Source organism: Pristiophorus japonicus, chromosome 10 (genome assembly GCF_044704955.1).
Source record: "Pristiophorus japonicus isolate sPriJap1 chromosome 10, sPriJap1.hap1, whole genome shotgun sequence".
Lineage (NCBI taxonomy): Eukaryota > Metazoa > Chordata > Chondrichthyes > Pristiophoridae > Pristiophorus > Pristiophorus japonicus.
In genome coordinates this window covers 67572235-67596739 of record NC_091986.1, presented here as the reverse complement: position 1 = coordinate 67596739, position 24505 = coordinate 67572235, and the positions used below count along the sequence as shown (strand labels likewise).

At 43.1% G+C, this 24505-nt stretch overlaps 2 protein-coding genes across 7 annotated transcripts in view; one reads left to right on the top strand and one right to left on the bottom strand.

The window, feature by feature from the left end:
* Positions 1–2933: 2933 nt before the first annotated feature.
* On the bottom strand, positions 2934–21660 carry lig4 (ligase IV, DNA, ATP-dependent). 3 transcript variants are annotated; one of them, XM_070891441.1, is made up of 2 exons: positions 21591–21660; positions 2934–6451 (listed from the first exon to the last, which is right to left on the bottom strand). In XM_070891441.1, exon 2 carries the CDS (start codon positions 6411–6413, stop codon positions 3675–3677), a length of 2739 nt encoding a protein of 912 aa, XP_070747542.1. In that variant the 5' UTR covers positions 6414–6451; positions 21591–21660; the 3' UTR covers positions 2934–3674. The 3 variants fall into 3 exon arrangements, with proteins under 3 accessions (XP_070747542.1, XP_070747543.1, XP_070747544.1); XM_070891442.1 differs by lacking the exon at positions 21591–21660 and adding an exon at positions 21146–21457; XM_070891443.1 differs by lacking the exon at positions 21591–21660 and adding an exon at positions 7990–8061.
* Positions 21661–21728: 68 nt separating this feature from the next.
* abhd13 (abhydrolase domain containing 13) overlaps positions 21729–24505 on the top strand; it is a 69738-nt gene continuing 66961 nt past the window's right edge. For 2 of the 4 annotated variants that reach the window (XM_070891439.1, XM_070891438.1), the window contains exon 1: positions 21736–21918. The gene's annotated coding sequence lies outside the window, so the exon portion shown is untranslated. Of the gene's footprint in view, positions 21919–24505 lie in introns of all 4 variants that reach the window. The other 2 variants (XM_070891440.1, XM_070891437.1) reach the window with 2 other exon arrangements.

Below are 24505 nucleotides of genomic sequence, written 5' to 3'. Positions count from 1 at the left end.
GACTTTGCAGTAGAATGAGAGTTTTGTGTAAAACCACATTTCCTTCTCCACTTTCTTACGGTTTGGTTTCCGGAGCAATTTATTTTCCTGTCCTCAGTCTGATCGGTCATGGAATATCTCACGATTTCATTAGGTCCTTTTCGCTGTAGTCCTGAGTACTTGTACATTCCTCTCTTGTATTTTGTCCATAATATTGTTTAAAGCCTGTTCTTTGGTTTGCTTGATAACACAGTGCATAGTTGTTATAGGTGTGAGATATATATCACCAGATTAAAACAGTATTCTTTCTTCATTAAACGTCACTTCCAATACTCAAGGTAGTTATGATTTGTAATTTGACACAAGATATCAGTTAAAACAGTCACTTTACACAGCAAAATAGTGAATACTTCCTTTTGCTACTGGCAAGCTAAACAATAGCGACAGGTTTAGATATTCATTATCAACAATACAGGTTAAAAGCTGGTAAGTCACGAATCAGATACAGAGAATATCTGAAGTGTTATTAAATGTTATGTGACGGGATGTAAATTTAGGAGAACAATAGTTCTATGGTGATTAAATACAATACTTTGATATTACAATCACTCCAGTGCAAATCATTCCTGCTGTTTTAAGATTATTTCTAAAGCCTTAGTTTATATATAGAAAATTAATTGCTATCAGTTGTGCATAATTGCTTTTAGTTTTAAGGATGATGCTTTAAACACATCAAGGTGAGAAGGCCAGCACTCTAGTTACACAACTAAATATTGTACATTAGATGTTAATATTCTCATTATAGTTTTACCCACATTAAGGGGCCAAGTTTCTACAGGAGTTGCTCCTATTTTTTTTGGAGCAACCAGTTTTATTTTGGAGCAACCAGTTTTATTTTGGAGTATCTTAAAAATTGCAATTCTCCATATTTAGTTTGCTCCAGTTTGAGTTAGTTCAAGTTTAAGTTGTTTTTTCCCCAAAAGTGGGCGTTACCAGCCACTTACGCCTGTTTTGGCTATTTAAGCAAGTTTAGACAGCCAATAATTACTCCAAACTAACTTACACTCAGAAAAACCTTGTGGACACTTTAGAAATCAGGCGCGGGTAGCCAGAAATGGCGGGGGGGGGGGGGTGGGGAGGAAGGTAAGTTAGAGGATTTTTCAAAGCACTAAACATCTTCACAACATTAAAGAAGCATAAGTACATTTAAAGCATTAAGCACTGAACAAAGCACAAAAAGTAATAAGCAGTTAATTAACAAATAAAAAATAGAAGGACCCCTGCACCTAAAGCACCAAGACCAAAGTAATAAACAATCAATCAATAACAAATAAAAAAATAGAAGTCCTATCTTTATGTCAAGGGAAGGCAGCGGGCTGGCAATGATGGAGGGTGGAGGTGGGGGTAGCGAGGAGGGGGGAGAAGAGGGATAAGGAGGGGGGAGAGAGGTGAGGCGGGGGGGGAAAGAGAGGTGAGGCGGGGGGGGGGAAAGAGAGGTGAGGCGGGGGGGGAAAGAGAGGTGAGGCGGGGGGGGAAAGAGAGGTGAGGCGGGGGGGAAGAGTGGGGAGGCGGGGGGAAGAGTGGGGAGGCGGGGGGGAAGAGTGGGGAGGCGGGGGGGGGGGAAGAGTGGGGAGGCGGGGGGGGGGAAGAGAGGGGAGGCGGGGGGGTGAAGAGAGGGGAGGCGGGGGAGGGGAAAGAGAGGTGAGGCGGGGGGGGAAAGAGAGAGGTGAGGCGGGGGGGAAAGAGAAGTGAGGCGGGGGGGGGAAAGAGAGGTGAGGCGGGGGGGGGAAAGAGAGGTGAGGCGAGGGGGGGAGGGGGAGAGGAGGGTGGGGGGAGCAACGTCATACATACAAGCCTGCCCAGGTCCCATCCTACTCACGTCTTGCCCCCAATCTCTTTGCTTTCCTGCTACCCCCGCCCACTTGAACATCTCCGAGACTGTCCCAAGGAACACTCGATGGCCTCAGTCATCTTCCTTCTTGAAGGTCACTTTTGCCAGCTCCTTCTCATTTGGCTTTCTGTTCCCGGGATCTTCTCTCCGATGACGGACATTGCCGTCTGTTCCCTCGCAGGTCGCGGCGGGGAACCCATTCGGACACGGCTAGGGGCGGCGTGCTTCGAGCCCCTCCCACACAGCCTGCAGCACAAGCACACAGAATCTGGGGGCGAGGTGCTACTGCACACGCGCGCATACTCTAGCACGCATGTGCAGAGGTCCCCGCAGTTTTCAGCGCCGGGACCTGGCTTCGCCCCCCGCTGGTTCTGCTGCGCTCCGCCGAGTCCGAAGGAGGCCTGATGAGCGTGGAGAATATCACGGTAAGGATTAGGCACGCTTTTTGTTCCAGAAAGTCGGCGGACCTCAGGGAGGTGCGTCGTTCAAAGGGGCGGTGGAAACTTGGCCCCTATGAAACTAGATGGCGAACTAAAATGGAATAACTAAGAAGGAACTTTATAACAATCTCTATTTGGATTAATCCTTCTGGGTTATGGATCACTGTGTACAGGACAAAAATAAATGAAACAAAACAAGCAGACAATAATAAACTGCAATATTTTGTGAAGAATTGCAGATTTAGACACACTTTGATCTTCAATGTAAATGTTTTGTGGGATGTGGAACTGAACAAGTTTATTTAAGAACTCTACATTGTCCACTTTAAAGGCCCAACATTGCCCAAGCTGTTTTTTCGGCGCACTGACTTTGCTCGCTGGAAATGGCGCCGGGAAAAAAAAAAAAATCGCCCCATCCTCGCCGCTCTTCAGTCGCGAGTCCCGGCGTGGCGTGCATGCTGCAGTGGGGGGGGCGGAGCGCAACGCCAGCGCCGAAAACAGTGCCGGCACCTGCATGATCTTAGAGTAAGTTTTGATACAAGAATATTTTTATTACACTAAAGTTAAGTACATTGCAAAGTTTTGAATAAAATATTTTTTACATTAAAAATGAATCATGTTCAATTAATACAACACAGGAACAGCTCCAAAAAATAAACCCTCCTTTCCCCACCTCCTCTCCTCTCCTCTCCTCTCCCCGTGACATCGCATCCAGCAGCTCGGAGTCCTCCGGTCGCTCGGCGGCCCCCACCGTGAGACAGCGTCCAGCCCAGCAGCTGAGAGTTCTCCGGTCGCTCGGTGGCCCATCCCCCAACCACCGTGAGACGGTGTCCAGGAGCTCGCACTTCTCCAGTGCGCATCTTCCCTCCCCTATCCCAGACCGAATGGCCTCACACACAGGCCGGCCCACTGCCTTTCCCGGGCAGACTTCAAAGATTTACTTCTTTTTTAATTGTATTTTAATGGTTTGAGCTTTTCCTTGCAATGTTTGGTGCTTGGCTGTTGAGGTCCTCTCCAGTTCCCTTCCCTCCCCTAACCCTACCCTAATGTCTACTGAATGTGCGCTGCTTTTTCTTCACTGCCCGCAAGGTTTTTCAGAGCTGGTCACATACACTGACCTAAGTGGATTTGGAGTAAGTTTTTGCTGGCCAAAGTGTCTGGGAACCGCCCACTTAAAAAAAAAATTATCTAAAAAAAATAGTACCTGACTTACTCTGGAGCAAATTTTTTGTGGAAAATGTCATTTTTTAAACTTATGCCAGAAAAAACTTACTCCAAAAAATTGATGCAAGTCATGGCCAAAATTGTGCCCCAAGAATGGTCCAGGTCTTACTCATATTTCAGTGATTCTTTTTAAGAATCTTCTACAGTAGGTAATTTTTTTCATCCTGCACATTTCCTGCTTTTACTGAATCAGTTACCCATGATTCTAACACAATTTTGAACTTCCTTTTAAATGTTGCCCTGAGCAATTTTAGTTCGGAGAGACGTTGTATATCATTACCAACGACGACATGAGAGATGCCTTCATCCAAACTGGTGACACACTGTGCTCCATGAAACCGCAGCTCCAAAACCCTCAAATCTAAGCTTGTGCCATGTACCTGTGTACTAGAGTCACCAATTCTAGCGTAGAAGTCTATATAAATGATGCAGTGTCTGAACATACTTAGAGGTAATATGTCCCATAAGTAACGTTGCTCTAAGTCAGCAATAGTTTTAAACGGTATCTTCTGTTCTGGTTTATTCATTCTTTTGAACACCTCCTGCAAATGATTTTTATCAGTATCAACAGAATAGCTGTCTCCATAGCAATCATATTCCTGGGCAAAATGTTTTTCTGTAGAAGGTGACATATGAATCATATACTGAGGTTGCCATGATATAAAATGTTTCTTTTGCAAACACTCCAACAACCAGTCAGCTTTCACCACATCGTGCTCGTTTGCAGCGACAAGGTTTTTGACACGGACATTAACAGTGCCAACAATAACACAATATGTGTCTGGTCCAGGGTTCTGCACAACCAACCCTCCACATTCAGCTATTCCCTTCTCCAGCTCAGCTTTCGGATGGTGGTGAAGACCATTCAAGACACAAAATTCAACATCTTCAAAAATACTAGAAACTTTGTCAACACTCGATAGATCTTGGGCCTTAAACTGTTCTGCAATGCCAACCACTTTTTTGGCCTTTGTAGGAATTTTACGCTTCTTCTTATCTGGTTCCTCATCATTTAAGTCAACATGTTTGGATGCAAGTTTCCCAGATGCCTTATTGTACAGTTGATCCAAATCGTGCAATGTCATACAGTCATACCACTCCTTATCATCTCTGATCTTTTCAATTCGTGGAAAACGCAAGGTGCAACCTGTTTTATACATATCACTGCTCACAATTTCAGCTGCTTTGACTTGTAGAATAACAGAATTGCATGGCTCAATGTAGACCTCTGGTTTTTCAGTGCCACACAGAATGTTTGGTAGGGGATCCCTTTTGCGGTACGTCTTCCAGTGATTAGCCAGTTTCAATCCAAGATCATACAGCTCCTTCATTGTATACCCAGAACCTACACGGCAGAAAGAGTGAAAGACCGATGGCTTCTCACCTGATGAAGGAGGTTCTGCAACAGCACATAGAAAATGAGATACCATTCCACCACGATGACCTTTACCAAAATAACCACCAACAATTAAGATGTCAACCTCATCCATCAAGCCGTCAACATATTCTGGCTTAATTTTCAACCAACCTTCACCACGTTTGTCTGGTTTATAAACAGACAAAGGATCCTTCACCATAATTCCTTCTTCCCTTTGATCTATAGCTTCATTCAGGGCATCAGCCACATCCTTTTTTGTTTTTATTTCAGTTTTCTCCACAATCTGAATGCGCCCTGGCACTGATGTAAAGAGAGCTTGAAGGGTTTCATGTCTTTTCCTGAGAGTTTCATTTGCCAGCTTCTGGTTATTTACCATTAGCACATCAAAGACACAAAAACAGGTTTGTAATTCTGAATCATCCACCATTCTTTTGATGTCAAACTTGTTTCCTTTCTGCATAAAGGTTTGGGTAATTGGGTTGTAGGCCATCATCTCTCCATCAAGAATGCAGTTCTGCAATGTGCTCTTGAAGATATTGTGAATAAATGGTGTGAGAGATCCTTGCAATGAGGAAGCACCAAACTGCTGGCTGTAATCATATCCATTACGAGAAAAATACTTGTAAACATCTCCATCCTTGTGAAGCTGCATTCGTTCTCCATCCAGTTTAGTTTCTAAATAGAAACTCTGATTGTGCATTAACTTTTCAATGTTTTTTATATTGGCAACAGCAGCAAGCATAGGTTTAAAAGTAGAAAACAACATTATGGAAACATTGCTGAGGGACACAGTAGGATCATGAAGTTGTCTACAAACTTTCTCTAGATCTGTTGTCACACTGTGAAGTTCTGCTGCATCTGCATGGAATAACTGAAATATTGTTTGTTGACTAATGCCTAATTTCATGTCTTTCAAGATCATACGAATAAGCCACTTTTGTTCCAATGCTGAACTCTGACAGATTAATTGCAACATGCTCTTTTTGATCAAATCTTTTCTTTTGGCAGCATTATTAAGTGCAATAGAGTCCAATTGTTCATTTACCTCCTGAACAGTTAGTGTGCCTTTATTTGGACACCTCTGTTTCAGAACAAAATATGCAATCACAGCAAAGTCACCTGCCTCTCCATGCGAGCTGGTCGGAGCTCTATAGTTCAGGAGTTTAAGAGCATCTTTTCCCTCTTTTGGCAAACCAAGAACGTCAATGTAAAGTTTTGCAAGCATTGTCTCTTTGATTCCATAAGCCATCCTCTCCCTCTCAAGCTGAGGAAGGATCAGACGCAATGCTTGGTAGAAGGAATCAGTGGTGTTTAAATCGTTCTTGTGAAAGGTATTATGAAAATTTCTCCATGAATCCAGAAAGTCTTTGAAATACTTGGTTTTATCAGGCCTGGACTTGTTCTTCTGTATTTTTTCCAATGTTAAACACAGGTCACAAAAAGGCACTTTAGCGGCCACAGTCTTTATCAGTGAATTATCTGTTACAGATGTTGCAGACATGATGAATCCTAGATGATATAGAGCATCAAAGATGAAACCTACCAATTCAAAAGAGAATGGTTTGAAAATATTGTCAAATGTTAAAAGCTAAGTGAGTGAGCAAAAATTTGGCAGCTGGAATATAATGTGGGAAAATGTAAGGTTATCCACTTTGGCAGAAATAATAGAAAAGCAAATTATAATTTAAATGGAGAAAAATTGCAAAGTGCTGCAGTACAGAGACCTGGGGGTCCTTATGCATGAAACACAAAAAGTTAGTATGCAGGTGAAGCAAGTAATCAGGAAGGCAAATGGAATGTTGGCCTTTATTGCAAGGAGGATAGAGTATAAAAGCAGAGAAGTCCTGCTACAACTGTACAGGGTATTGGTGAGGCCACACCTGGAGTACAGCACACAATTTTGGTCTCTGTATTTAAGGAAGGATATACTTGCATTGGAGGCTGTTCAGAGAAGTTTCACTAGGTTGATTCTGGAGATGAGGAGGTTGACTTATGAGGATAGATTAAGTAGGCCTATACACATTGGAGTTCAGAAGAATGAGAGGTGATCTTATTGAAACATTTAAGATAATGAGGAGGCTCGACAAGGTGGATGCAGAGGGGATGTTTCCACTCATAGAGGAAACTAAAACTAGGGAACATAGTCTTAGAATAAGGGGCCGCCCATTTAAAACTGAGATGACGAGATGAGGAGAAATTTCTTCTCTCAGAGGGTTGTAAATCTATGCAATTCCCTGTCCCAGAGAGCTGTGTAGGCTGGGTAATTGAATTTAAGGCGGAGATAGGCAGATTTTTGACCGATAAGGGAATAAAGGGTTATGGGGAGCAGGCACGGAAGTGGAGCTGAGTTCATGATCAGATCAGCCATGATCTTGTTGAATAGCAGAGCAGGCTTGAGGGGCCAAATGGCCTACTTCTGTTCCTATTTCTTATGTTCTTATGTTCACCTTATTACACCTAATCTTAAGATTTGCAAAATATATATTCTATCGTGCACATGTATCAGATTTTGGATTACATATTGGTACAACACAATGTACACTATTGAAAATAAAGATTATCTAATCATATTGACTGTGTTGTAAGACTTTAAACTACAAATAGAAATCTTCCTCAAGAGCAGTGTTCAGAGTACATTAGTACTGCATTTTCTTTGCTCCATTGCTTAATTGCTCCAACTAGGAACAGCACATCACTAAAGCAATGTGTTTAAAATTTCACATCAATTACAAATACATTTCTCATACATTAGTCCTTGCAAGCAACATCAGCAAATGAAAAATGGCAAAGTTGTGTAGCAAAAGCAATAGATCAGTAGCACTTTAAAAAATATATTTGAAAGCTGTTGCCTAAAGTCAATTTCTCCTCAGCTGAGCTATTAAAATTGGAAATATTACTTCATTTAAAAGAACCAACATATTTTTTTGCTTATACAGTAACAATTGTTTTTCTTCAATTTATTTTCAGTTTAGCCACTGCTAGTTTACAGCCTGTGGAGAGGTCAACCAATCCTTGTGCATTTTAAGTTCCTAATTTTGGGCTCAATTTTCCCCAACCTCTTTTTTCGACGCACTTACCTTAAATGCGCCGACTTTGCGCGCTGGAAACGGCGCTGAAAAAAAGGGGCCCCATCCTGCCCGCTCTGCCGAGTCTCCGGTGTCCCAGCGTGGCGTAGATAGCGAAGTGGGGGGCGGAGCAAAAGGCCAGCGCAGAAAGTACTGCCGGCAGCTACGCGCATGCGCAGTGAAGTCTGCGCGCGTACTCCTCGCCCTCCCAGCGTGTCCTGTGGGCTGTGAGCAGGACCTGATACTCGCAGCCCCTATCCCCAGCCGAAGGGACGCCCCGATCTTCGCCGCACCCTATCCCCGGTCGAGTGGCCTCCCACACCGTTCGGCCGCCCGCTGACTTCCCGGGCCGAGGTAGGACTTCAGTTTTATTTTTTATTTATTGATGGTTGTGCTTGAGAGTTTTGATTGGGGAGGGCGGGGGAGAGGAGGAGAGTTTTGGCAGGGGGGGTGGGGGAGAGAAGGAGTGTTTTGATGGCGGGGGGAGGGGAGGGAACTTTAAAAAAAAAATTGATTCTGGCATAAAGGTAGGACTTCTATTTTTTATTTGTTATTGATTGATTGCTTATTACGTTTTGCCCTTTGTTTAGTGCTTTGTAAGTCTTGGTGCAGGTCCTCTCAGCTTCCTTGTATTTTTTTATTTGTTATTGAATGCTTATTTTTGTGCTTTGTAAGTCTTGGTGCTTTAAATATATTAACCTGCGCCGAATTCTTAACTGCCCGCAATGTTTTTCAGAGCTGGCCACATATGCTGACCTAAGTCAATTTGGAGAAGTTTTTGCTGGCCAAAATGGCATAAATGGCCAAAACTGGCGTAAGTGTCTGGGAACGCCCCCTTTTGGAAAAAAAAAACGAAAAAAATAGTGTACCTAACTGACTTACTCTGGAGCAATTCTTTTGGGAAAATGGCATTTTTTAAAACTTATGCCAGAAAAAACAACTTACTCCAAAACAATTGATGCAAGTCATGGCCAAAATTGGGCCCTTTAAGTGGTGCACTCCTAGTGATAAAGGGCAGAGGATATGAGTTTTATTTCATGAGTTTTTCTTCTAATTCAAAATTCGTTCATAAGAGTTCCTAGCCTCTGAATAATCACACTTGGTGAACTATCCCAATAATCAGCCACCCTCTGTATTTAGAATACATTAGAGATATAAAGAAGTGTCCATTCCTTCACCATTGCCAATTTTCTTCTCAGCTGCATCAGTGTTTGACTCTCTTGGTATACTTGTGACCTGTATTGGCAGAACATTAGCTGAAGTATAGTACACGAGCTTTTGCTTTTAAAGTTACTTCAGGAAAACCTGAAGAGCTCATGCTTTTGCTGTTGTGACGTTTCATACAGAAAAAAATCTGGTTAGTCCTAAAAATTGGCATTGGCATGCCTGGGAAAATTTCCCATTGGAGTGACTGGGACTTACAAACAGCAAGTTCTGCCATACTATGAATGCTCAGTCTTCTTGCCAAGCATAAAAAAGTTATACAAGTTATAGGTACAGGTGCATGCTGGGTGTTATAACCAGTAGGGTGAGTCCCTTTCGTCAAAAGTGAAAGATTTGGGAAGTTGCATGATAGATGCAAGATCTCCAAGGATACAGTTACACTACAAGTTTAGTGTGGTTACAGCTTGTGTAGTAGAAATACAAACACAAGGCCTGTTCTGACTCTAGAGCAGCAGAACCCCTGTACTATACCAATACCTAGTCAAAATAAAATCACATGGAGTTCATTCCTCCTGCAAGAAATCTCTAAAGACATTTTCTAGTATGTTTAACTTCAAGCCCCTGATTTCTTGAAAGGCAAGAGCTCAAAATTAGAGTATGTTTTACTTACAAAGCGAAACAATTACCAACACTGCAACTGAGCAACCTGGTTGTTCGCACAAGATTAAAATTTGAATTATGCTGTGATTGTGGGATAACATAATCAAGCATTAAATCATTATTGGGGAACATCTTTTTTTCGTGCCAGTACATTAGAAAATTGCATTTATATAGTGCCTTCAATGTAGTAAAATGCCCAAGATGTTTCACAGCAGTGTATTTAAGCAAACAAATTGACACTGATCCAAAGAAGGAAACATTAGGACAGGTGATCAAAAGCTTGATCAAAGAAATGTGGAGCATTTGTTACACTTTAGCAATTATTCAGAAGATGGGTGTGAATTTTAAATGAAGGACTGAAAATAGTCAACAAAGCACATCCTGCATACCCAATATCATGGGTACTGCAGCAAATGCCCCATTTTATAGCATGCTAGCATATTTAGTGCTGATAATGGGGGACTTCAATGCAAAAGTGGGATCTAATTAGACTGTAAAGGATGAAACTATTGGAAAATTTGGATTTGGTGAGGGACATGAAAAAGGAAAACGTTATCTAAGTAACAATCTGATGGAGGCAAACACAATGATCTATCAGCGGGAACATTAGCATAATGGTAATGATAGTGGAAATGTCACTGGACTAGTAATTCAGAGGCCAGGACTAACGATCCATAGATGCAAGTTCAAATCAGCTGGGTAATTTAAATTAAGTTAATTAAATAAATCTGGAATAAAAAGCTAGTATGAGCAATGGTGACCATGAAATTATCAGATTGTTGTAAAAACCCATCTGGCTCACTAATGTCCTTTAGGGAAGGAAATCTGGTCTAACCAATTTTCCTAAGCTGAGATGTGATTTAGCCAAAGCGGACTGGAAACAGCTACTTGAAGGTAAATCAGTGTCAGAACAGTGGGAGGCATTCGAGAAGATCTTGAGGGTTCAGAGCAAGTATGTTCACTTAAAGAAAATGGGTGGGACTAACAAATCTAGAGCCCCCTGGATGTCAAAGAGCATACAGGGTAGGATAAAGAAAAAAAGGGAGGCTTATGACAGATACCGAGGGCTCAATACTGCAGAAACCCTAGAGGAGTATAGAAAGTGCAGGGGTGAAATTAAAAAGGAAATTAGGAATGCAAGGGAGAGCATGAAAAAATGTTGACAAGTAAAATCAGAAAACCCAAAGATGTTTTATAAATACATTAACAGCAAGAGGCTAACTAAAGAAAGAGTAGGGCCTATTGGATACCATAAAGGTAATATGTTTGTGGAGACGGGAGACGTGGGTATGGTTCTTAATGAATACTTTGCATTCGTTTTCACAAAAGGTGATGCAGACATTGCAATCAGGAAGGAGTGTGAAATATTAGATGAAATAAACATAGTGAGACAGATAGTATTAAGGGATTTAGCAGCTTTGAAAGTGGATAAAACCCCAGACCCAGATGAAATGTATCCCACGCTATTAAGAGAAACAAAAGAGGAAATAGCAGAGGCTCTGGCCATCATTTTCCATCATTTCTGGCTACAGGGATGGTGCGGAGGACTGCTAACATTACACCTGTGTTTAAAAAAGGAGAAAGGGATACACTGAGTAATTACAGGCCAGTCAGTCTAACCTTGGTGGTGAGAAAATTATTGGAAAAAATTCTGAGGGACAGGATAAATCTTCATTTAGAAAGACACGGATTAATCAAGGACAGTCAGCATGGATTTGTTAAGGGAAGATCGTGTCTGACTAACTTGATTGAATTTTTTGAGGTGGTAACAAAGAGGGTCGATGAGGGTAGTGCATTTGATGTCGTGTATATGTATTTTAGCAAGGCTTTTGATAAGGTCTCACATGCTAGACTGGTCACGAAAGTAAAAGCCCATGGGATCCAAGGCAAAGTGGCAAGTTGGATCCAAAACTGGCTCATAGGCAGGAAGCAAAGGGTAATGGTTCATGGGTGCTTTTGTGACTGGAGTGGGGTCGAGTGGGATCCCGCAGGGCTCAGTGCAGGGTCCCTTGCTTTTTGTGGTATATATCAATGATTTAGACCTGAATGTAGAGGACATGATTAAAAAGTTGGCAGATGATACAAAAATTGGCTGTGTGGTTAACAATGAAGAAGAAAGCTGCAGACTGCAGGAAGATATCAATGAACTAATCAGATGGGCAGAACAGTGGCAAATGAAATTCAATCCAGAAAAGTGTGAGGTAATGCATTTGGGGAGGGCTAACAAGGCAAGGCAATTCACTGAGAAGTGTAGAGGAACAAAGAGACTTTGGAGTGCATGTCCACAGATCACTGAAGGTAGCAGGCCAGGTAGATAAGGTGGTTAAGAAGGCATACGGAATACTTGCCTTTATTAGCCGAGGCATAGAATCCAAGAGCAGGGAGGTTATGCTTGAACTATATAAAACACTAGTTAGGTCACAGCTAGAGTACTGCATGCAATTCTGGTCACCATATTACAGGAAAGATGTGATTGCATTGGAGAGGGTACAGAGAGATTTACGAGGATGTTGCCTGTACTGGAGAATTTTAGCTATGAGGAAAGATTGGATAGGCTGGGTTTGTTTTCTTTGGAACAGAGGAGGCTGAGGGGAGACCTTATTGAGTTGTATAAAATTATGAGGCACCTAGATAGAGTTGATAGGAAGGACCCATTTCCCTTGGCAGAGGGGTCAACAACCAGGGGCATAGATTTAAAGTAATTGATAGGAGGTTTAGAGGGGATTTAAGGAGAAATATTTTCACCCAGAGGGTGGTGGGGGTCTGAAACTCACTGCCTGAAAGGGTGGTAGAGGCAGAAACCCTCACCACATTTAAAAAGTGCTTAGATGTGCACTTGAAGTGCCATAACCTACAAGGCTACGGACCAAGAGCTGGAAAGTGGAATTAGGCTAGATAGCTCATTATCGGCCGGCGCAGATACAAATGGCCGAAATGGCCTCCTTCCGTGCTATAAATTTCTATGATTCTATGGGCCCAAGTTTCCACAAGAAAACAAACGGGCGCCCCTCCGAGCTGGGCGCCCGTTTTTCGCGCCTAAAAAAATCCTCGGTATTCTCCACCTACCTACATGTCTTCTGGCACTCGGCGCAGCCAGCACGAGCTGTGTGGGGGGCGGAGCCAGGTCCCGGCGCTGAAAACAGTGCCGGGACCTCTGCACATGCGCGCTACAGTCGGCACGCAAGTGCAGTAGCTCCAGGCGCGGAACTGTGTGGGGGGGCCCGAAGCACGCAGCCCCTAGCCCTGGCTGCAGAACATTGAGGGGTGAGGGTGAACAGCCAGAAGTCATGGTCCATATTGGTACCAAGGACATAGATAGAAAGAGGAATGAGGTCCTGCAGGCAGATTTTAGGGAGCTAGGAAGATTAAAAATCAGGACCTCAAAGGTAGTAATCTCTGAATTACTCTTGGTGCCATGCGCGAGTGAGTATAGAAATAAGAGGATAGAAAAGATAAATGCGTGGCTGGAGAGATGGTGCAGGAGGGAGGGCTTCAGATTCTTGGGCATTGGAGCCAGTTCTGGGGGAGGTGGGACCTGTACAGGCCAGATGGATTGCACCTCAACAGAGCCGGTACCAATATCCTCGCGGGGAGTTTGCTGGTGCTGTTGGCGAGGGTTTAAATTAAGTTGCCAGGGGAATGGTCATCAGGATGTAGGATTAGAAAAGAGAAACAAAGGGGACAAAGGATTGGGAGAGATGAATATCACTTAAGAAAGAAATAGTAAGGTATTAGATGAGGTCAGACTAAGAGAGAATAAAGGATGGTCTAGGATACGTTTACAGTCTATGTATGTGAACACACAAAGCATAGTAAACAAGTTTGGTGAGCTGCAGGCGCAAATAGCCACATGGGAATATGATGTTGTGGCAATAACAGAGACCTGGCTCAAAAAAGAGCATATTGGGTATTAAATATTCCTGAGCATAGGGTGTTCAGGAAAGATAGTGGCAGTATTGTTTAAGGAGAATATTGCAGTGCTGGAGAGAGAGGATGTCCTGGAGGAGTCAAGGCTAGAGCTAAGAAATAATAGAGGTGCCATTACATTACTAGGTGTAATCTATAGGCCACCAACTAGTGGGAACATTGAGGAGGAGCAAATTTGCAGAGAAATTACAGAGAAGCACAAGAACTATAGATCAGTGATAATGGGGGACTTCAACTATCCTAATATAGACTGGGATAACAGTGTAAAGGGCAGAGAGGGGGAAGAATTTCTGCAGTGTTTTCAGGAGAATTTTCTTGAACAGTACGTTTTCGGCCCAACAAGGAAGGCAGCATTTCTGGAAGTAGTTCTGGGGAATTGGATAGGCCAAGTGGAGCAAGCGTCAGTAGGTGAACATTTAGGGAACAGTGATCATAATATCATAAAGTTTAGATTAGCTATGGAAAAGGACAGGGTGCAATCTAGAGTAAAAATACATAATTGGAGGAATGCAAATGTCAGTAGGGTGAGAACGGATCTGGCCCGGGTAAATTGGAATCAAAAATTGGCAGGCAAAATTATAGTGGAGCAATGGGCTGCCTGTAAAGAGGAAATTGTTCGGGTACAGTCAAGATATGTTCCCACTAAGTGGAAAGGTAGGGCAACTGAGGTCAGTGCTCCCTGGATGACGAAAGAGACAGAAAGATGAAGCAGAAAAAGAGCATGTATGACAGATGTCAGGTCGAGAATACACATCTGAGAATCAGGCTGAATATAGAGGGTTCAGAGGAGAAGTGAAAAAGAAAATAAGAGGAGTTAAGAGAGGGTATGAGAATAGAATGGCAGCTAACAGAAAAGGTAACCCAAAAGTTTTCTATGGGCATGTAATGAGTAAACGGGTAGTAAGAGGAAGGGTGGGGCCAATTAAGGACCAAAAAGGAGAGTTAAGCATGGTGGCAGAGAGTATGGCTGAGGTACTAAATGAATACTTTGCATCTGTCTTCACGAAGGAAGAGGATACTGCCAGACATAGTAAAAGAGGAGGTAGAGGAGATACTAGATGGGATTAGAATCGAAAAAGACGAGGTACTAGAAAGGCTGGCTATACTTAAAGTAGATAAGTCACCAGGACTGGATGGGATGCATCCTTGGATGCTGAGGGAAGTGAAGGAAAAAATCGCAGAGTTACTGGCCATAATCTTCCAATCTTCCTTCGAAACGGGAGTGGTGCCAAAAGACTGGCGAATTGCAAATGTTAAACCTTGTTCAAAAAAAGGTTCAACGATAAACCCAGCAACTATAGGCCAGTCAGTTTAACATCGGTAGTGAGGATGCTTTTAGAAACAAAATGGGCTCAAGTTTCGGCTCGAGTTGCTTCTATTTTTTTGGAGCAACTAGTTTAGATGGACCATCTTGGAAATTGCAATTCTTGACATTTAGTTTGCTCCAATTCTAGTGAGTTAGAATAGTTTCATTCAGATTTTTTTTCAAAAGGGGGCGTGCCCAGCCACTTACGACTGTTTTGCAAGTTTAGGCAGCGAACACTTACTCCAAACTAACTTAGAATGGAATAAGTGTAGATTTTTGTACGCTCATAAAAACCTTGCCTACACTTATAAATCAGGTGCAGGGAACGAGAGATTGGAGGGGGAGGGGGGGTTTCGAAACATTAAAACCACTTTTACAAATAAAGAGCCAACATCAATAATAAATGATAAATAAATCAATAAATCAACCAATAAACCAATCAAAAAAATTAATTAAAAAATTTAAAAAAATCAATAAATAAAAAATTACATTTCTACTCACCGACTGCAGCACTGGGAGCCCTCCAACAGCGTGCTGGGAAGGCCCACCCCAGTGTCTCTCTCTGTCAGTGTCTCTCTGTGTTTCTGACAGTGGGGGGGGGGGGCGCAGAGGGGGGGGAGGGGGAGGAGAAGGGGGGGGCAGAGGAGAAGGGGGGCGCAGAGGAGAAGGGGGGGGCAGAGGAGAAGGGGGGGGCAGAGGAGAAGGGGGGGCAGAGGAGAAGGGGGGGCAGAGGAACGGCTGAACAGGTGGGAGGGAGGCACGGGAGCTGAATGGGAGGGAGGGGGGAGGGAGGCACGGGAGCTGAACTGGGGGGGGGGGGGGGGGGCGGGGGCGGGGGGGTGCGTGAGCTGAACAGGCGGGAGGCCAGAGTCCAATCTTCGCCTGGGAGCACATTCGGCCAGGGCTCGGTGCGGCGTGCTTCGAGTCCCTCCTTCGCCGCCTTGGAGCTACTGCACATGTGCGCACACTCTCGCGCGCATGTGCAGAGGTCCTGGCACTGTTTTCAGCGCAGGGACCTGGCTCCACCCCCGACCCCTTGTGCTACGCCACGCCGAGCACGAAGATGCCCTGAGGAGCTCACTGAATCACAAGATAAGTTTTCGCCGCCCTTTTTATTACAGAAAATCGGCGCATCTTATTGAGGTGCGTCGTTCTTAGACGGCGGAAACTTGGGCCCAATAATATGGGACGAAAATAAGAGTCACTTGGACGAGTGTGGCTTAATTAACGGAAGCCAGCATGGATCTGTTAAAAGCAAATCGTGTTTAACCAACTTGATCGAGTTTTTTGATGAGGTAACAGAGAGGGTTGATGAGGGCAATAGGGTTGAACGTAATGTACATGGATTTCCAAAAAGCGTTTGACAAAGTGCCACATAATAGGCTTGCCAGCAAAGTTAAAGCCCATGGAATAAAAGGGACAGTGGCACAATGGATACGAAATTGGCTCAGTGACAGGAAACAGAGAGTAGTGGTGAAGGGTTGTTTTTTGGACTGGAGGAAGATATACAGTGGTGCTCCCCTGGGGTCTTTTCTGCTTTTCTTGATATATATTAATGACTTGGATATGGGTATACAGGGTACAATTTCAAAATTTGCAGATGACACAAAACTTGGAAGTACAGTGAACAGTGAGGAAGATAGTGATAGACTTCAAGAAGACATAGGCAGGCTGGTAGAATGGGCTGATACGTGGCAGATGAAATTTAACACAGAAAAGTGCGAAGTGATAAATTTTGGTAGAAAGAATGAGGAGAGGTAATATAAATTAAAGGTACAATCCTAAAGAAGGTGCATGAACAGAGAGACCTAGGGGTATATGTAAACTAATTGTTGAAGGTGGCAGGGTAAATTGAGAAGGCAGATAAAAAAGCCTATGAGATCCTGGGCTTCAAGAATAGAGGTGTAGAGTACAAAAGCGAGGAAATTATGATGACCCTGTATAAAACACTGGGCCGGCCTGAACTTGAGTATTGTGTCCAATTCTGGGCACCGTACTTTAGGAAGGATGTGAAGGCCTTGGAGAGGGTGCAGAAACGATTATCGAGAATCATTCCAGCGATAAGGGACTTCAGTTGCATGGATAGACAGGAAAAGCTGGGGTTGTTCTCCTGACAGCAGAGAAGGTTGAGAGGAGTATTGATAAAGGTGTTCAAAATTATGAGGTGCCTGTACAGAATAGACCGAGAGAAACTGTACCCATTGGCAAAAGGGTCAAGAACCAGAGGACACAATTGGCAAAAAGAAAAAGGTGACATAAGAAAAATCTTTTTTACAGTGAGTGGTTAGCATCTGGAATTCACTGCCTGAAAGGGTGGTGGAGGCAGACTCAATCATTGCTTTCAAAAAGGAGTTGGATAATACCTGAAAGAAAACAATTTGAAGAGCTATGGTGAAAGGGCGGGTAAGTGGGACTTGCTCTTGCAGAGAACCGGTACGGGCTCGATGGGCCGAATGGCCTTCTGTAACCAATCTATGATTCTAACCAGAGAAATAAAGCTAAACACCAAGAGAGATAAGAACAACTAGATAAATGACCAATGCAAAGAAGATTGCACCAAAAGAAACAAAATACTGGGGCTGTATCAGAAGATAAGACAATTAAGTGAATATTACACACTTAAAATGGCTACAGTGATTGAGGACAAACAGGCAAGGGGTAAGTGGTGAAAAGAATATTTTGAAGATCTATACAATGTACGGAGTATGTTGGATGAATCAGTTCTGGACAATGTAAAGGAGCCGATGCTGGATTTTTTGGAAGACGAAGTAAAGATTTATTTCAGTAGCTTGAAAAACACCAAGGCTCCTGACATCGATAACATAACTGCAGAGCTGTTGCTGGCAAGTGAGGAACAAACTGCGAAAGTAATGAAAAGGCAGCTCAACAAAATTGAAGAAGAGCAAGTACCTGAAGACTGAGGAAAAGTGATACCAACTCTTAAAGGAAATAAAAGAAAATGCAACAATTACAGAGGAATAGCTTACTAAGTATATCCAAAATGTATTTACTAAGATACTGCCGAAGAGAATGAAAAGATACATAGAAGAGGTACTGTATGAAGAACATGCTGGTTTTAGACCAGGGCACAGTATGGTAAGACTGATTTCGGAGAAATTTAAAGAACACATCTAGTGTTACAACAGCTTCATAGATTTTAAACAGGTCTTTGACAGTGTATGGCGAGAAGGGATATGGCATGTCTTCAGAATGTATGGTATTCATGTGAAACTTGACGAATAGAAAACATCTATAACAAGTATCTGAGCACTCTTAAAATGGCGAGGAGTGAGACAAGGGTACACACTACTGCCTGGTTTATTTAATCTACTGCTGGAAGCAGTAATAAATCTTGTACAAAAAGATGATGGAGCTGAAATCAAGGCCGCTACACGCACGTGCCCATAGGGCCGCCTAAACCTGGAACTTGCAATCTGTCAAGATTTCTTCATGGGCAGAGAGTTGGGCTATTTGCACAACTCCTGCCCAGCGCATATCCTGTAAGGCCTGCTTTTACCAATGAGTTTTAAAAGATAGAAAAATTACATTTTAAAACTCATTTTTATATTAAAAACCTTGTCCATTAAGGCAAATTTATTTTTAGATTCTTGGGGGACACCAGTGGTAACCATGCGGGAGTGGGAAGAGAAGCCATTACAGGTGATTTTCTGGCCAGAATTAGATAGATAAGAATGGAACGAGGCCCAGCAGGATGATGGTGGAGAGGCGTTGGAGATGGATGGAGTTGTCAACCATGTCAAAGGCTGCAGACAGGTCGAGAAGGACAAGGAGAGATAGCTTACCTTTGTCACAACAACTTTTATTCATATAGTGCATTTAACATAATAAAACGTCCTACGGTATTTCACAGCAGTGTTACAAGACGAAAAAGTTAAATTTGACATTGAGCCACAAAAGAAGAAATTGAGGCAAATGACCAAAAGCTTGGTTAAAGAGGTAGGTTTTAAGGAGAAAAGAGAGGTGGAGAGGCAGAGGTTTAGGGAGGGAGTTCCAGTGCTTAGGGCCCAAACAGCTGAAAGCACAGCCACCGATGGTTGAGCAGTTATAATGAGGGATGTTCAAGAGGGCAGAATTTGAGGAGCAGACATCTTGTGGGGTTGTGAGGCTGAAAAAGATTAGAGATAGGGAGGGGCAAGGCCATTGAGTGATTTGTAAACAAGGATGAGAATTTTGAAATCACAGTCACAATGATTGCGAGGCAGACAGAAAGCAGGAAACTATCGACCAGTTAACCTAACACCTGTCATTGGGAAAATGCTGGAGTCCATTATTATGGAAGCAGCAGCAGGGCATTTGGAAAAGCATAATAAAGTCAAGCAGAGTCAGCATGGTTTTATGAAAGGGAAATCATATTCAACAAATTTGCTGGAATTCTTTGAGGATGTAACGAGCACGGTGGATAAAGGGGAACTAGTGGACGTGGTGTATTTGGATTTCCAGAAAGCATTCGATAAGGTGCCACATGAAAGATTACTGCACAAGATAAAAGTTCACAGGGTTGGAAACAATATATTTGCATGAATAGAGGATTGGCTAACTAACAGAAAACAAAGAGTCGGGAGAAATAGATTATTTTCCGGATAGCAAACGGTAACTAGTGGGGTGCCACAGGGATCAGTGCTGAGGCCGCAACTATTCACAATCTATATTAAATGATTTGGCTGAAGTGACCGAGTGTAATGTAGCCAAGTTTGCTGATGATACAAAGATGGGTAGGAAAACAAGTTGTGAGAAGGACACAAAAAATCTGCAAAGGGTTATGGACAGGCTAAATGAGTGGGCAAAAATTTGGCAGATGGAGTATAATGTGGAAAAGTGTGAGGTTATCCATTTTGGCAGAAAAAAATAGAAAAGCAAATTATTTAAATGGAGAGCAATTACAAAATGCTGCAGTACAGAGGGACCTGAGGGTCCTTGTGCATGAAACACAAAAAGTTAGTATGCAGGTATAGCAAGTAATCAGGAAGGCAAATGGAATGTTGGCTTTATTGCAAAGGGAATGGAGTATAAAAGCAGAGAAGTCCTGCTACAGCATGTACAGAGTACTGGTGAGACCACACCTGGAGTACTGCGCAGAGTTTTGGTCTCCTTATTTAGGGCAGGATATACTTGCATTGGAGGCAGTTCAGAGACGGTTCACCAGATTGATTCCTGAGATGAAGAGGTTGACTTATGAAGAAAGGTTGAGCCTATACCCATTGGAGTTTAGAAGAATGAGAGGTGATCTTACTGAAACATATAAGATACTGAGGGGGCTCGATAAGGTAGATGCAGAGAGGATGTTTCCACTCGTGGGGAATTGAACTAGGGGACATAGTTTCAGAATAAGGGATCGCCCTTTTAAAACTGAGATGAGGAGGAATTTATTCTCTCAGTGGGTTGTAAATCTGTGGAGGCTGGATCATTGAATATATTTAAGGCGGAGATACAGATTTTTGAGCGATAAGTGAATAAAGGGTTATGGGAAGCGGGCAGGGAAGTGGAGCTGAGCCCAAGATCAGATCAGCCATGATCTTATTGAATGGCGGAGCAAGCTCAAGGGGCAAAATGGCCTACTCCTGCTCCTATTTCTTATGTTGTTAGGACATTGAATTTAGTGACATCTAAAACAGATTTGCAGAAACGACTTGATGTGTACGTTGAGAGCAGAACATTTGGATTACAGCTTAACACAAAAGGTTTTAGGAAGCATCGGGAAGATATATAAATTAGTTAGAGAAGATGCAGTTAAACAAGTAGTATAGTTTGAATTTTGAAATCTTGGTGGATGAACGTGGAAATTGTGAAGCAGACAGCGAAAGAAGGATTGGATTTGCTTCTGTAGTTTTTGGAAGATTAAGCAGGATATGAAAGGCCAAAGATATTTCAGGAAAAATGAAGGCAAGAGTTTATAAAGCAATGGTTATTCCATATTATTGTACGGATCTGAGTGCTGGAACGAGAAACATTGACGAGCAGAAGATACTGGCAGTCGAGTTGAGTTGGTTGAGAAGAATACTGGGATTATGCAGGATGCAATGAATCAAAAATGAGATCATAAGAACATGGCTTGGACAAGAAACACATCCACAATATCTAAAAATGACGAACCTGGTAGTTTGGACACGTTTCAAGAATGGAAACAGCTAGACTAACTTTCAATGGCCCTGCATACGGAGGTACATGAAACATGAAACCGAGGAAGATCAGGGAAGCACTGGACAGACAACTGTCAAGAATGATTAGTCACAGGAAGGGAGACAGATGACTGAAGTGGCCAGGCTAGTTCAGAACGACCAGCAGTGGAACGAATTAATTAGGCCCTATCTTCCCTACTGAGCTGACAAGGGGGAATTTCATCGTAGCAGCGCATTTCATGCACATAAGGGCGTATCCTTAATGGAGAGAGGTTGCTTTCCCGGGTCAGGGTTGGTGGTTCCTGTTTGTAACAAAGTCTCTGGAAGAAACCCAACACCAGCTTCCCCCCTTTAAAATAGGATGGTGATAACACCCTTAATACTGGATGGCCCAGGGCACCCTGGCTGAGGGAGGTTACCTTCCAGGACTGTGCCGCACTCCCAGCCGGCTCACTCTGCACTCTGGCCCCGGGCTCGCACCGTCTTCCAACCGTCCGTGCCGCGCGCCGCATTCTGGGAGAGCGAAAGCCGCGGCGCCGCTGTGGTCGTCACTTCCGGCTTGTCGCTGCCCACCTTGCAGAGATGGAGATGGAAATGGAGTTGGGGTGCGTGTGAAGCGCTACGGATTCTCCCTGACAGTTATGAAGGTCGGTTGGTATTTTTTTCAAAGCTTGGGGCGGAGCGTGAATCAGCGAGAAGTGCCAGCCTCGTCCTCTCCCGGTGGTGTACCTACGGGGGTAGCTGGGGGTGAGTGTGCGGCAATACTTGAAATCACTTTAGTAACGGCAACCGGCTGGGTCAGCAGTCCCGCACTGCCCGCGGGGAGGAACGAGCCTTCCAACGGCAACACCACCCCCTCACCCCACGTTAAGGAGTGAGATCCTGTCGGCGCTGCCTTGTGTTTAGTTCGGGCATAACCGATCCTGTTGAATTTTAATTAGATGATTTTCAAAATGTCAGCCGAGGAACTGCTGCTGCGGGAGGTGGTCAATATGGAAATGTATTGAGGTTAGGTAAATCTGTACTCCGCTCACACAAGCAGTAATATATCATCATGTACTGTGCCTTTCCAGAAGTACTTTATTGATCTACAAAAAGGGCTTTCATTGCCTTCTTCGGAGAGCGCATCCCTTAAAAACTCTTACCAGTAGGAGGACAGTGGGTATTATGTAATCAGCCTAATATCAGTACCAACAGTTTGTTGCTGCTCAAGTGGTGAGAGGGAAGATTTTTTTTAAATAAGCTGAAGATGATAGTGCCAAAGTTAATTTTTAACAAGACAAAGTGCTTCATTTGTACTGCTGGGAATGCAAATAATGAGTATACTTTTAAATGATTCTTGAAGAATAGTATGCATTTGAACAAAACTACCTGTCTCAATGTATTATATTTAAAAGTATTCATCAAAAGGTTTTTTTGTATAGTAGGTTTTTTAACATTTCATACAACTATTTTAGCTGAAACCATAAATAAAGTGCCCCCTTATTAAAACCGGCAAATAAAAAATAAACAAATTTAACATTTTACTGTAAACATAAATCAAATTAAAATTTGGTTGCTGGGGGTGATGATGCACTCCAGTCCCTCTGGCGCCCATCTCTCGTTAAAGGCCGTGAGCATACCAGTGGACATCGCATACTCCCATCTCCTCCAGAGACATCCTGGCTCGAATGTAACCGCGGAAGAGAGGCAGGCAGTCGGGCTGAATGACCCCCTCGACTGCCCGCTGCCTGGACCAGTTAATGGCCACCATGCCCAGGAACAGTCCTACAAGGAGGCCTTCAAATCTGCCCGCTCCCCTTGGCACAGGATGCCCAAAGATCAGGAACGTGGGACTGAAGTGCAACCAGAATTTGAGGAGCAGCCCCTTCAAATATTGGAACAGGGGCTGCAACCTGACACACACCACATAAACATGGAACACGAACTCTTCCAGACCACAGAAATTACAGGCGGCCTGGGAGTCCGTGAAGCGACTTAAAAAACAATTGCACGGGACTGTCCCATGCAACACTCTCCAGGCCAAGTCCCCAATAAATAAAGAGAGGACTCCCACATAGAGAGCACTCCATTGAGGATCCCCGCCTCCTCCAGACAGCAAGTGGTCTCAACTACAAAACTGGCCCTGCTTCCGGGTCGAAATTGCGAGATTCCGCCAATTGTGCTGGTGTTCAGGAAGGCTCTTCAAATTGAGTTCATTTTCTAAGGCACATTTTAAAAGTTTTTCCATATTTAAAAATATTTAATTTATTAAGAAACTGACTTGTGTACACCAATTAAATTTTCAGTGATTTTAATTCAGGTAACTCACAGGTTGTTATTCCTGATAAACCTATTTTCAACTTTTAATAAAACTGCACTTTTAAATATATCAATGAATACTTTTTAATGGAAAGAAACAAAACTATTAAGTTCTATTACGCTGCCGATTGTGCCGGTTCATGTACGATTTTCCATTTGTGATTGTGAAAATGAATTTTAGCGCAAACTTGAAGCCTAATCGAACGAGCACAATTTGGGCACAATTTCCTGATTGCGCCCGAAGCGAAAACTCTACCCAAGGAGTTCAGTCAACGTGGTACTTCTGTTTGAGCCATAGATCTGTATGAATAGTATTAAAGATTGGTGCATTCTTGTACTGTTTTTGTACTTTTTTTTGTATTGTTGGGCAGCTTTATGAATCTGGAGGTATATTTAAAAAAAAAAACCTTCTGTTTTGCACATTGGCTTTTTTCAATACCTACTGATGCACCAATAGTAAAGTCAAGGAATAAGATACAGGTTGAACCTCCCTTATCTTTAACCCTTGGGATATTTCCAGATATTAATGTGCAAAGTTAAAGCACATGGGATTGGGGGTAGTGTGCTGACATGGATTGAGAACTGGTTGTCAGACAGGAAGCAAAGAGCAGGAGTAAATGGGGACTTTTCAGAATGGCAGGCAGTGACTAGTGGGGTACCGCAAGGTTCTGTGCTGGGGCCCCAGCTGTTTACGTTGTACATTAATGATTTAGACGAGGGGATTAAATGTAGTATCTCCAAATTTGCGGATGACACTAAGTTGGGTGGCAGTGTGAGCTGCAAGGAGGATGCTATGAGGCTGCAGAGTGACTTGGATAGGTTAGGTGAGTGGGCAAATGCATGGCAGATGAAGTATAATATGGATAAATGTGAGGTTATCCACTTTGGTGGTAAAAACAGAGAGACAGACTATTATCTGAATGGTGACAAATTAGGAAAAGGGAAGGTGCAACAAGACATGGGTGTCATGGTACATCAATCATTGAAGGTTGGCATGCAGGTACAGCAGGCGGTTAAGAAAGCAAATGGCATG

Coding starts and splice junctions, on each gene's coding strand:
- lig4 (XM_070891441.1), bottom strand. CDS start 6,413: ATGTCTGCAACATCTGTAACAGATAATTCACTGATAAAGACTGTGGCC.